The 14,422-nt window shown below is 46.3% G+C and overlaps 1 protein-coding gene across 7 annotated transcripts in view; it reads right to left on the bottom strand.

The window, feature by feature from the left end:
* Positions 1 to 1,756: 1,756 nt before the first annotated feature.
* Positions 1,757 to 14,422, bottom strand: part of ZNF384 (zinc finger protein 384) — a 36,288-nt gene continuing 23,622 nt past the window's right edge. For 6 of the 7 annotated variants that reach the window (XM_074933884.1, XM_074933837.1, XM_074933845.1 and 3 more), the window contains 5 exons: positions 10,131 to 10,355; positions 9,351 to 9,533; positions 8,492 to 8,570; positions 7,419 to 7,577; positions 1,757 to 7,236 (listed from right to left, as the gene is read on the bottom strand). In XM_074933884.1, coding sequence (XP_074789985.1) covers positions 6,964 to 7,236; positions 7,419 to 7,577; positions 8,492 to 8,570; positions 9,351 to 9,533; positions 10,131 to 10,355 — 919 coding nt within the window. In that variant the 3' untranslated portion in view covers positions 1,757 to 6,963. The remainder of the gene's footprint in view (positions 7,237 to 7,418; positions 7,578 to 8,491; positions 8,571 to 9,350; positions 9,534 to 10,130; positions 10,356 to 14,422) is intronic. The other variant, XM_074933893.1, reaches the window with a different exon arrangement.

The raw sequence follows: 14,422 nt of genomic DNA on the forward strand, positions 1-14,422 counted from the left end.
CACACCCATGCTGGTGCACAGGGGCAGAACAACTCATTCCCACAGTGGCTCACACTCAGTCCTTAGGTACACAAAAACAGGAGTGCATGATTCTCCCATGTTGCTCAATCAGGCTCCAGTTCACAGCAGCAGATGCACACACTTCTTACATTTGGTCACATGGACAGGAGCACATGGTTACCACATGCCTACAGCTGCCCATACTCAGGTACCAGTGCATAAGGGCAAGAACACTCAATTCACTCCCCTTCCAGATGTCCATTTCCATGCTGGGTTCACCAGAGCAGGAACATATGATTCTCTCACGTACACGTATTTCCCCCCACACCTCAACGGTAGGTCATACTCCTTCCTCTGGCTGCAGGTTGAGTATGATTCACAAACTCTGGTGGCTACATAATTCTCACACCCACTAGCAGATGTGTTTATCCTTCCATTCCCATACTCATTCATACTAATACCCTCTGTAGGAGGGACAATACTGCATAATTCTCATAGTCCATAGTCACTGAAAGAAAAGGAGTACTTGTGGCACCGTAGAGACTAACCAATTTATTTGAGCATAAGCTTTCGTGAGCTACAGCTCACTTCATTGGATGCATAAAGTGGAAAGTACACTGAGGAGATTTTATATATACACACAGACCATGAAAAAATATACATTGTAAGGAGAGTGAAAAGAAAAGGAGTACTTGTGGCACCTTAGAGACTAACTAATGTATATTTTTTCATGGTCTGTGTGTATATATAAAATCTCCTCACTGTACTTTCCACTTTATGCATCCGATGAAGTGAGCTGTAGCTCACGAAAGCTTGTGCTCAAATAATTTGGTTAGTCTCAAAGGTGCCACAAGTCCTCCTTTTCTTTTTGCGAATCCAGACTAATACGGCTGCTACTCTGAAACCTGTCATAGTCACTGGTTCACTTCTGGAGCAGCAGTATATGAATATCACTCTCCCATGGCTATTTACCCCCACACTCCATCCACAGGAACACAGAGTTCTCATCACCCCATAGTCATTTCACTCCCTCTCTGGGGAGTAGGGCAAGATCATGTGCTTCTTCTCCTAGCAAGCCATTCATGCACAGGGGAAGGAGCACACAATTCTCACACTCATGTCAGCCTCTGGCTGACATCCAGCACATCATTCTCACCTCTCTAGCAGCTGCTCATACTCAGACCCAATAGAGGGCCAGAATGATTTCACAGCCCCTTATGCCTAGTACACAGAAAAGGAGTACATAATTCACAAAAATTAATTGACTTTGAATGCATATGATTCAATATCCTGACAAGGCCGAAGGTGGTCTGCTACAGAACACCAAATCAAACCAAACAGGATGAGTTACTCCTTAAACATCTATCTGATGTACAGAAAGAAAAACTGTGTTGACACAGGGAACTTCAATTTGCAAGACACTAGCTAGAGGACTCATTTAGTCCGTAGAAATTATTAGTTTCTAAAAATTATAGATGATAATTTTCTAACAAAAAAGATATTACATCCAACATGAGGTAACATTTTGGATCTCATTATGATGGATTAAGATGAAAATAATTGGACTGGAAGTTGGCAGTTGCCTAGGGACCAGTAATCATTACCTGATTACATTCAATACGGGCAAAGAGAGTACTGGTCCCAACCAGTAATATGTAACTTGGTGCTTCAAAAGGGCTAATTTCCCAAAGCTGAGGAAAACTATGAGTGAAACTGATTAGGAGGAAATATTCAGACAGAAAAATGTGAGTGAAAATTGGAAGTTCTTTAAGAATTTATTTGATGGCCAAAAAGCCACAATTTCACAATCACAAAAAGGATAACTTTGGGTAAAAGCTCATCCTGGTTCAGTGAAGTGAAGACAGCAATTAGAAATAATATTGATGTAAAAAATGGAAAAGGGGAGAATATATAGCAATTTATATAAATCAGAAGTTATGAAATGTAGACAATTGATAAGGGAAGCTAAGAACATCAAGGAAAAGTCCATGGCTGACAGAGCTAAAGACAACAAGGCGGCAATTTTAAAGTATATGAGAAACAAAATAAATCCAAGCAATGGCACGGGTCCATTACTAGATGGAGATGACAAAATTGTTAATGATGCAGGAAAGGATAAATGTTCAATAAATATTCCTGTTCTGTATTTGGAAAGAAACTGGATGATGTAATGATGATAATTAAGTACTTTCCAATCCATTAGTAACTAAGGAGGATGTTAAATATAATCTAAAAGGGATAAATATTTTTAGATCAGCAGACCTGGATAACTTGCACATAAGAATCCTAAAAGGGTTGGCTGAGATTTCTGCCTTATTAAGGTTAATTTTTAATAACTCTCAGAATACCAGGGAAATTCTAGAAGATTAGAGTGCCAATGTCATGCCAATATTCAAGAAGGGGAAGTGGGAATGTTTGACAGTCTGTACCCTTATGTCCACCCCTTTTACAAGACTCTGATAAATTTTGTACAAAGCACGCCTGGTGAGGTATCAATTGAAGACTCATAATTTGCTGATCATTGTTGTCCAGGCAAAATATGTGTGGCAACATTTTATAAGATTCTACGGTACAGGCAGTCCTCAACTTTATGATGTTTGAGTTACGATGAACAGCACTTATGATGTTTATAAATTATCATTATGTTTCAAATTTAAGACGTCAATTTCACCTTTATGACTCTTGATATGACATTGTTCTTATGGGAAATTCGCATTACGACGTTTTCAACTTAAGACGAGATTTTCAGGAACCAACTGAGTCGTAAGTCTGAGGACTGCCTGTATAATGTTAAGACATTCCAAATCTGGGGAAGCAGGTACAAACCAGATCCTCAAAGACAAAAGGCAAACTGATGCCTCAGTCAGGAATCAATGAAATCAAATGGACTATCACCTGGTTGAGTGGCCATTCTTTGGCAGGAAAAAGGGTGTAAGCGAGAAATTAACATCTTGGCAAAGGAACAGCTGGAGGTTCCAATCCCCAGACTTCCTGTCTCCTGAATCCCAGCTAGAGATGATTCTCAAGGAATAGGAAAAGATACCAGAATGGGGAACAGATGCTCCCTTTCTCTCTACCCACGGCAGCTGCAACACCTGAGGAACAAAGAAACTGCTTTGGACTGAGGAAGGATCCTGTCTGAAAGGAAGTCAGCCAGTAAGACTGCTGAAGCATGTGGTGAGAGACTTTTGCTTTCAATTCACTTAGCTTGTTAAGTTGGGTATTAGTTGCATTTTACCTTTTATTTCTTTGTAACCCCAGTTCTGACTTTTATGCCTCATTATCTGTAATCACAAAATCTTTCTGTAGCTAATAAACTTGTTTTATTGTCTTATCTAAACCAGTGTGCTTGGATTCAAGTGTTTGGGAAACTCCTTTTGAGATGACAAAATTTGTGCATATCATTTCCTATTAATAAATGACAGACTTTATATGAGCTTGAGTTGTCCAGGAGAGGGCTGGGCAGTAAAAGACACACATTTCTGGGGGAAGTCTGGGACTGGGAATTTGCTAGTGAGGCCTCGAAGTGTATTAATGAGTGGCTGGCCATAACACTCATACAGTATAACTGGAAGTAATTTACATGCTGGAGGCTGTGTGTGAGCAGACCAGGAGTGGTTGCTCTCACAGCAGTGTAAAGGGCATCCCAGGTTGGAGAATTGAGGGGACACAGCTGTTCAACAGTCCAGACTGTACCCTGGGTAATGTCACAGGATTGACCCAAATAACTACAGAATGGTTAGCCTGACAACAATCCCAAGAAAAATGACGGAAAAACTAAAAATAGGATTCTATTAATAAAGAATTAAAGGTTGGAAACATCATGAATGCCAGTCAAGATGATTTCATGGAAAACAGGTCTTTTGTCATGCAAATCTGATTTCATTCTTTGTTGCGATTAAAAATGTGGTTCATAAAGGTAACTGCATATATGTATCAGACAGACTTTTGTAAGGTGTTTGACTTAGTACAGCAAAAGAACATTCTGATTAAAAATAAATCACTATATATCATCACTAAAGCACATGTTAAACTGGCTGACAGATCTCAAAAAGTAGTTGGCAGTGGGAAATTATCACTGAAGGGAAGTGTTTCTAGTGGGGTTCCACAGGGATTACTACTAGGCCAGATTTTCAGCAGTGATCTGGAAATATAAAAATCACTGTTTGCACAATTTGTTGATGACACAAAGATTTGCAGAATGAGGACAGCGCAGTTTGACAGAGCAATCTGAATTGCTTGGTAAGCTGGGCCCATTCAAACAAAATGTGTTTTAATACACCCAAATGCAAAATTACACATCTAGGAACAAGGAATGATTGCTCACACCTACAGCCTGTATCCTGGAAAGCAGGGGCATTGGAAGGGATTTAGGTGTCATAATAGACAAGGAACTCCCAGTGATGCAAAAAGGACCAATATGATCCTTGGATATATAAACAGGGGAGTACTGAGCAGAAGTAAGGAGGTGATTTTACCCCTGTACACAGCATGTCAGACTGATATCAGAATACTGCATCCAGTTTTGGAGTCCATATTTTAAGGATGTGGAGAGACTGGACAGGGCATAGAGAAGAGCCACAAAAATGATTTCAGGGTTGTGGAGAATGCTTTACAGTAACAGGCCTAAAGAGCGCCATCTGTTTATCTTCCAGACAGAAGATTGAGAAGTGTCTTGATTTCAGTGTCAAAGTATCTTCATGGGGAGAAAATACTGGATACTAAAGGGGGTCTTTAATCTCGCAGAGAAAGGCATAACAAGAACCGCAGGCTAGAGCCTGAAGCTAGACTAATTTAAGTTAGAAATTAGGCACAATTTTTAACAGTGAGGGTAACTAGTGGAACAAACTACCTAGGGAAGTGGTGGATTCTCTACCTCTTCAAATCAAGCATGGATGCCTCTCTGGAAGATAGGCTTTAGCCAAACATAAAAGTGATTGAACTCCACAGAGGGGTAACTGGGTAAAATTTAATGGTCTGCAATATACAGATCAGACTAGATGATCTAATGGTTCCTTCTGACCTAAAATTTGCAGCAATGCATGCATAGGAGCATAAGTACATAATGCTCACAACTCCAGCCCACTCATGCCCAGCACACAGAGGGAGGAGTATGTTCCTCTCTGTCAGAACTGTTCACACTCAGAGGCAGAGATGCACATTTATACAGCTGCTCACATAGATGTGCTGGTGCATACATGAAGGAACACACAATTCTCGCCCGCTTATCTTGTGCGTAGAGCCAGAAATATGCTCATGCTCACACCAGCACCTCCATGCCCCAGTAAGCCTTTTACACCAATTTCTTTCTATACATTGCTGTAAAACACCCACCCTCCCCCAGTAGTTTATACAGGATCTTGGGGTTTGGGGGTTTAATCTCAATAAATAATTTTTCCCCAGCTTCCTTGTTCTCTTTCTTCTGAGCCAGCCTTCATGATCCAATTAAAAGCCAGACAGATAGTTACATGATAATCCAGAAACCATATGGACCAAAAAAGGGGATGTTGAAAAAAAACTCAAAGACAAAAAGAGAAGGGGGGGGGGGGAACACCACAAAGATTGAAAATAAAAATTTGCCTGGATAATGCATTTTATAAACACAGAGATAGAAACAGTTACAGCAAGAACAGAGCGGGCCAGGGGTAGGAAATAGATTTTTTTTTAATAAATTCAAGGGGCTTTCAGTTTATTCTTGGCGGCTCCCCCTTCTCATTGGTTTGGTCTCTCCTTGTGGGGGTGTCTGTTCCCTTCCCTCAATTGTCCACCGTCTAGGGAATCCATCTGGTCCTGGTTCTAAAAGAGGCCACCATTACCATGTGAGTCCAGCCCGTCTTGGCAAGAGGGAGCCTGGAAGAATGCCCACGGAGAGACACAAGCAGGAGGAATTAGCCTTTTCCTGCCTCCTGCTGGCTCCTTGAAGAGGCTGGTCTGTTCCGCCTCCTCCTTTGGGAACCAGAAGACAGACTGCTGAAACTGAGGGGAGGAAGGGTGAGGGTCAGAACCCCTGCCTCTCCTTCCTGGGAAGGGGACATGGGAGGGGTGGGCAATAAACATTGTGGCAGTCTCTTATCCTCCCACTGCTTTTTTGGTTTCCTGATGCTGCCCGCAGACTCTTTTTGGGGGAGATGGAGACTAAGCTACTATTGCATTATCCACAAAGGGCAGGCCCAGCAGTGACCTGGAACCCACTCCCCTGGATCTTCGGGGGGGTGGGGTCTCTCTCCTACAGTTGGGTGGCAGACAGGGCAGCTGGACCACACACAGACCCTGCCCGTGTTCTCCAGTGGGGGAGAAGCTAAATTGCAGACCTCCCACATCCTCCAACAGCTTAGGCAATGTCAAGCCCAAGGAATACGCCTCACCTCCCCTGTCCCCAAGAGTTCTCCCTTTCACCCAGGGGAATTATCCTAGCCTGGAGCTGGAGAAGTCACCCCTTCTCACTTTCACAAGTAGGAGAGGGGAATGAATGTTTTCCTTTAGCCACATAAGGAAATCCTAAAAAAACCCCTCACTGTGAACCCTGTCAGAACCTTCCATGCCCTGCTACCAGCATGCATCCAAGCCCCTCTGCACACTAACAGCCTCTTTCCATCCCATCCCACCACGTGTGGCCCAGAAGGTGCCCCCTCCACCTGCTTTCAAGCCACATTTAAAAATTATACAGAGGCAAAAATTAGGCCTTTCTTTTGAGTGTGAACTCAGGGGCTTGTGTGTGAGAGGTGGCTCCCACCACTGGAAAGGGGCTCTTGCAGGTGAGAGTATCCCCTCTTTGGAGCAGGCGGTTGCATAAGATGCCTGTGGAGACAGGCTATCACTCCAGGGGCTGCCATTAACAGGGTACACTGCCAGGAGAGGCTGTTGCACAAGGAGAGGCCAGAGGCTGTTGCACAAGGAGAGGCCATTGCCCCTGGGCACAGGCTATGCACGAGAGGTTTTTTGCTCCCTGGGTCAAAGTCTCTCTTAGGAGCTGGAGAGATGCTCCACCTGGATGGTGCTGGTGCTGACAGTGAGGCAGATGTTCTTGTGGTGCTCTGAAGTCTTGTAAGGGGTCAGGTCAAAGGAGCAATGGGATGGAGGGTTGGGGGGGTTAGTGTCTCCAGAAGGGCCCCCCACTGCCCCACCACCCTGCGGCTGGAAGTGCTGCTGCTGGGAGGCCTGAACTTGGGCCTGCGCCACTTGCTGCTGTGGGTCAGGGATGTTGTGTTTCCGCATGTGCTTCATCAGGTACGTCTCCTGGGGAGGGGAGGAAGGGAGGAATCAGGGTGAGAGCGAGCTCCTGGGAAAGCAGGTATCAGTGATCCACTGGGGACAGATCTTGAGACCTCTCCCACCCAGCACCTCCTCAGGGATGAGGACTAAATCTCTGCCCACCGGGGGAGTACTTCCATGCCTACCCTGCCTTCAGTGATACTCACTGAGGTGTAGGCCCGGCTGCAGATGGAGCAGGTATAGACCTTGGCATGCTTCACTGTGTGCGTAGCCAGGTGAACTTCCAGCGAGGCAGCATCTGTGTACGCGCGGTGGCAATTGTGGCACTTGAACGGTTTGTCTTTGTTGTGCTGCCGCCTGTGGGACTGCAGAGGGGTGGAGGAAGGAGGGAGAGAGCATGGGGGGAAGGGAATTGGATGTTAGCTGAAGATGCCCCCTCATGACCTACTCCCTCTCAGGCCACAGGCCTCCTTGTTCCCAGTATAACCAAGTGATTGGGCTCTGGGCCCGTTCCTCGGGGAGGAGCTCTCAGTTCTTGTCCCCCACCATCCCAGTCTCCCTCCTGCTGGTTCATTGGCAGTATGTGAAGAGGGGAATCTCCCAATCCTCAACAGGCTCCACCCTTACCCTTCTCCTCTGTCCTTCCCTACTCCCATCCCCTTCCTCTCAACTCCTTTCTTACATCCTACATTGCTCTCCTAGGCTCTCACCGCTCCTGACTCACTTTAGCCCTATATACCGAACAACTCTTCCACAGCCCTTTTATTCCTTGCCCTCCTTGCTGTTTATAGCTCCTCCACATTTAGCGTCGCCTACGACCTCCCTTAGCATGCTGCTCACCCCCTCTTCCATGGCACTAAAGAAGCCAACAGTCTAGCCCACGACCAGTGACATCTTTGATCCCTCTGGTCCCCCAGCTCTTCTCTTTTCCCTCCACACCATGGGGGCAAGGGCAGTGCTACCAGCTCTTGTGACTTTACCACAAGTTTCATGATATCTGGTGATTTCCTGAGATCCCCAGCTCTGGAGTATCATAGGAAAGAAAAGGTTGAACATGTGACCTCAAAAGCCAGACAGCAAATGAAAAGAACCCAACATTTTTCAAAATCTCATAATATTATGGGGCTTGAATTGTTTTTTGGGGTGGCAATGCTGCAAGTCTCCTCCTCTGCTGCAACTCCACCACACCTGGAGCAGCCTCCCTGGATTTCTCTGCTCTCCTCCCCTGCAGCCCTGTGTGCTCCCTCCACTGGGGCTTGGGGTGAGCTCACCCCCTTACCTGCAGGTTGGAGAGCTGGGTGAAAGCCTTTTCACAGCCTGGGTGGGCACATTTGTAGGGTCGGTCCCCAGTGTGGATGCTGTCAGGGAGGAAGAGCACAAATGGGAAGCAGTGAACAGGAAGTCGAAATGGATCCCCATGGCCTGATGCCCTGACAAGATCCCATAGCCACTCAAGCAGGGATGGGTGCAATGCTACCCACAGACACTACTCTAACCTCACTGAGCCAAGGGGGCCCTGCTCTGCTCCTATGCCCAGCTAGAAGAGAAACGGGGGAGATTATCTAGGATCAGACTGGGTACAGAGGATGACAAGGACAGAAGTGACAGGCCAGCTTGGTATCTGTAGCAGTGCCAGGAGAAGTGGCTGCATGTCCAGGTTCTCTGTCCCCAGCATAGGCGTCCACATGACTAAGGTGCATCTCTGCCCCACAAAGTGCCAAGAGACGCGCTCCTGCTCAGGGTGCACACAATCTCTGCCTCTCAGGGTGATATCTGTGTCTCTGTGCCCCCTGCAATGCCAGGGAAAGCTTCCACACACTCAGTCTCAGTGCCCAACCCCCGCAGTGCCAGGCTGGGATCCCTCATGACCAATGTCTCTCTCTCTGTGCCCCCCACGGTGCAAGACCAAGGATCCCCCAAGGCCAGAATGTGCCCACCTCTGCCCTGACGTGGTCAGTGTCTCCTGCGCAGCCTCCACTCCATCCTCTCTCTGGTGGGCCGCGTCCTCCTGGGGGTGCAGCCTGCCGCATCCCCTGCCCGCCCCCCGCATGCTCGGCGCGCGTACTCCACAGGTGCATGCCGGCGGTGGGGGGGCCGGGCTGGGCCAGGGCCAGGCCCCAGCCTCTTGTGGCCCTTACCGTGTGTGCTGCTGCAGGTGGGAGAGCTGGCGGAAGGCCTTCTGGCAGTAGCGGCAGCTGTAGGGCTTGGCCCCCGAGTGGATGCGGAGGTGCTGGGCCAGGTAGGACGTGTTGGCGAAGCTCTTGGAGCAGTGAGGACACTTGTGCGGCTTGACAATCGCTGTGTGAAGCTTGGAGTGGATCCTGCCGAAGAGGAGGAGGAGCAGCAGCAGTTGGACACGACCACCATCTGGCTAGTGTGGATGGAAGGAGGGCACGAAGGGGGTGGGACAGCACCACGCTACCTGGCTACACGTAGGAACTCCAGACGTGGACTGAATCCACATGCCCCCAGGGTGTACAAAACCAAGGCCTGTCTGCACCAGGGGGCCAGAGAGAGGAGCTGGACAGTCTCGACTGAGGGGCATTGGCAGAACTGTGTGTGCGAAGCCCAGGACTGGAATAGCAGAGGGGTAGCAAGACAGGTGGTGGTACAGGTAGAGCTATGTTGGGGGTGAGGGGGAAGTGGACAGCCCTATACCTACTCAAGACTCCCACTGATAATGTCAGGTTAGGGTTCACAGGAAGTATCACCTCTCTTCAGATGCCCCTAAGAACAGGCTGTCCTGGCCTTCACTATGGCAACAGGTCCCATATGTTTGGGAGCACCACTACAGATCTGGTGTGTGGAGGAGGTATCCAGCCTATGGGAAACAGTGACTGCCCAGCCTAGTGTGTTTGCAGCATGCTGGGATGACGGCAACATGCAGTGCACAAGGCCCCAGCCTTCTCCACCCTTACCGTGTGTGCTGCTGCAGGTGGGAGAGCTGGCGGAAGGCCTTCTGGCAGTAGCTGCACGTGTAGGGCTTGGCCCCTGAGTGGATGCGAATGTGCTGGGCCAGGTAGGAGCTGTTGGCGAAGCTCTTGGAGCAGTGAGGACACTTGTGTGGCTTTGTCTCCGTATGAGACTTGGAGTGGATCTGCATCTCCGACTTGGAATAGAACGTCAGCGAACACATCCGGCACCTGGGACCGGGATGAGGGGAAGAGAGAGTGTCATATGGGGCAGGCCCCAACATGTACCAAAATTAACAGGGTGGAGTCCTCACTACCAGAGGCTTAATGTCCCAGAGAAGGGAGGGGTAGTCCCTCTGTGTCTCTGGGGAGACCCCACCTGGGAGACCATGCTCAGCTGTGGGCCCCTCAATCTCAGAAAGAGAGAGACAGGTTCGGGGAGATCAGAGAAGAGCCACAGACACACTCCAGGGACCAGGCTGGTCAAGTTCTTGAGGGAGTTAGAGCTAAATCCACTTAGCTTGGTGAAGAGATGAGAAATGGGAGACAAGACAGCACCCTAGAAAGGGCATAAGCAGATAGGTATGATGGGAGTAGAAATAAAAATTCCCAGACAAAAAACTTTGTTCATCAATCATTTATTTGTTCGGGGGTGAAAAAAGGACAGAAAGCCTGGGATTTCCAGGTTAAGGTTCCACTTCACAATAAAAGCTGACCAGCAAGTGCTGGCACATCTGCAAAAGCAGTTAAGATCGCCACCACCGTAACTCCACTCCCTCTTTGGAGAGGATATTGTACTTGTACAGTTTGAGTAGAACGTTGAAAATGAGAAGTACAGAGAATGCTTTTATAACTGGTTTCACATGTGCCCTGAATACCAAACATGATGCTTCATCACCTCAACACTTATATTGTTTCCATAGCCTTGCCATATTTCATTATATTGCTCTAGGAGTTTGGACACATTAGCGCTATGCTCAGATGTATATCTGGTGCCACACGGGCTCTTTAAACAGGGGGAAATGATTGACCTCTCTCTGCTATTTATCAGTAATTGATAAAAAAAAGGTTTTTTTCCAAGGACCGCACATGGCTCCAAGACGCCATTTGTCTAATAGTGTCTAAAAGTTTTATTGATTGCTGCTGCAATGAAAAGGTAAGGCTGTCTAAGTCTCTGGCTACTCTTCGGGCTGCCACTACATGGGCAGAGTTATGTTTGTTGTGGCCTTAACTATTCATTTGCAGACTTTTCAATATTTTATGGGGTTTTTAGCAAAATGAAACATGCCCACGGAATGTGCACTTGGAACTTCCAGGCTAATGTTTGAGAAAATTAAAAGGCTGCCTAAAGGATTTTTGACTAATCCAAAAGATTATTCCAACTTTCACTCCAGATTGATGACCTTTTTTTTTTTTGGTCTGGGAATTTCCTTAAGTATTTAAAAATGTTTAAGAATTGCTCGGTGACAGGAGTCCCAGTAGATACTGGGAGTCAGCAGGAATTGGAACCCACTCTTCTCAGACATCCCCTTAAATTCAGATGTGGCTTTTCCCTCTCCCCAAAGAGATGCCTTCCCCTCCATGTGTTTGTGTCTACCCCCCCCCCCCCTCTCTCTCTCTCACACACACCCACCCACCCACCATGGCTATTCACATTGGGGCTATGTGACAGTTATGAAATATGCATCAATTTGATTAGTATATGCAATGCAGAAATATATTTATCCAACACTTACCTGACACCTCCACAGACCCTATCCAGCCATGCCCTTGTTCCAAGTCGAGTTGCTGGAATCCCACCTCCCTGGTGCAGATACCTACCACTGCTCAGAGCTCCTTCCTCCCCCACCATTCATTAACTCCTTTTTTCAGTCATTCCCACATTCATCTTCCCCTGCTTCTCATCCAACCTTTTTCCCCGGATCCTAGTATAATGTATGCATCCAAATAATGCACACATCCAAATAATGCACTGACACCGCACTCGGCTATCTAACTCACATGCTGAGTGCACCATTATCTTTTCAAGTAAAGTTAAGTATCTCCTCAGACAATCATAGGCATCAGTGCTCTCCAGGACCAACAGTGTGGAAGATGTTTTGAATGTCAACATTAAGCTGTTATGAAGATGTGAGGATCCAAAAGAAGCATTAGAATGATTTCCAAGAACCAAAAGCTCATTTATTACCCTAAATGTTTTATCCAATTTACCCCCAAACTTTCCAAAGAGTTTCAACCCTGGACTTACATACAGCATGTGAAATTTTGGGTGAATTTTTACCTCATATTTTCAGGACGGCTGACCACATCCTTGAGAGCAGAGATGCTGAAAAGAACATCCAGTTGAACACAAGCTCCCAATGCAATGCTGTGGCTAGGAGGGCTAATGTGACCAGAGGCTGCACAAGTTATCAGACAGATGTGCTGAATACTGGGTAAGAGTAAATATTACCTCCATACAGCACTGGTGAGACTGTTACTGGAATATCATGTCATATCATGGTATCCACACTTCAAAAATGATGTTGAAAAAACTGGACAGGGCTCAGAGAAGGCCTGTAAGAATGATTCACAGTTTGGAAAACCTGTTTGCCTGAGAGACTGAAGGGGTCCAATGTATTAGCTTGTTTCAAAGCTTAGGCAAAGAGGTGATTTGATCACTGTCTCTAAGTATCTACATGGGGGAGAAAATATCCAATACTAGAGGACCCTTTAATGTAGCAGACAAGGGCATAATGAGATCCCATGGCTGGAAGCAGAAGTCAGAAAAATTCAAACTGGAAATAAGACAAATTTTCAACAGCAAGGGTATTTTACATTGAAACAACTTACTAAAGCATGTGGTCGATACTCCATCACTTGGAGTCTAAGTCAGGACTGGAGGACAGATTTTTAGGTGTGCTTAGCACCCTTTAGAAAATCCATCCCTAGATATCTTTCTAACAGATCTGTTCCAGTTTAAACATAAATTATTGGATTTGATGCAGGAGGTCTGACTATGATCATAACAGTCCCTTTAGATCTCTAAAAAAAAAATCAATTAATATTGCTGTTTAGATTTCATACTACGACACCATTCACTGCATTCCCTTTAGCAACTAATTTTGTAATGCTATAAAAAAAGCCAACAAGTTTGTCTGCCAGGGTTCTCCTGACATACAGGGTATATAAACACTCCTCTTCCCTGCTCCAATGTGGCTTCAGGTAAAACGCAGGCACATAAATTGGCTAGTTGATATGGAAGGATGACACTATCTTTGGGATGAACCTCAATGAGGACACAGGTAAACCTTGTCCTTAAAGGACATAGTCTGGAGAGGCAGAGACATAAAGGCAACACAGCTGTCCTACTCGTCAGGCCAAGGTGACAGCAACCGAAAATGCCGCCTTTGTTGATAGATGCGGCAGAGAGCAAGTAGCCAAATGCTCAAACAAGGGACCAATAAGTCTTGATAACACTAAGTTTAGATCGCACAGAGGAACATGGTCTTGCACCTGAGGATATCATTTGATTTAGGCCTTTCAAAAACCTTATGGACACGTCATTAAAGAAAATACAGCAATTATCCACCTTTGGGTCGAAGGCTGAAACAGCTGCCATGTGTACTTTGATCAAACTAACAGCCAACAGCTGGTGTTTCAGGTACAATGAGTAGTCCAGAATATGTTGAACCAAAGAACAGGACAGTGATATCACATACTGGTGAGACAAGATGCAAAAAAGTCTCCACTTAGAAAGGTAAGTAGCTCTTGTAAAACGCCACCTACTATTTAGCAGGATCTCTTAAATCTCTTTCAAGCAAGACTGCTCTCTAATATCTAGCCAGGAGCATCCATACAGTTAAATGAATGGATTGTAGGCTCAGGTGGAATAGGCAACCGTGATCTTGGGAGATTAGGTCCAAGTGTAGTGGAAGCGAGATTGGAGGATTCACAGACAATGCCAGGCGAGTGGAGAACCAGTGTTGGGAGTCCCACACTGGGGATAGACGTTAGACTCTTGCCTCGTCCTGTCTTGTCTTATCTTTAGTAAATACCATGTGAATACGCAGGATTGGCGGAAAAGCACAGAGAAGCTTGCCTGAACAGTGCTACAAAAACATGTCTGTCGGTGAACTGCAGGGAACAGAACTGCTGACTCTTTCTGTTGGTTCTTGATGCAAATACGCCTAGCAAGAGAAACCCACCATGATGGAAGATGTATCTGGCCATATCTGGATGAAGAGACCACTTGTGGTAACTTGTAAATCATTAACTTAGGCAGTCTGCTAAATTATTTTGGCCCCCCCAGGAGGCAA

Source organism: Natator depressus, chromosome 1 (assembly GCF_965152275.1).
Source record: "Natator depressus isolate rNatDep1 chromosome 1, rNatDep2.hap1, whole genome shotgun sequence".
NCBI classification, from domain to species: domain Eukaryota; kingdom Metazoa; phylum Chordata; order Testudines; family Cheloniidae; genus Natator; species Natator depressus.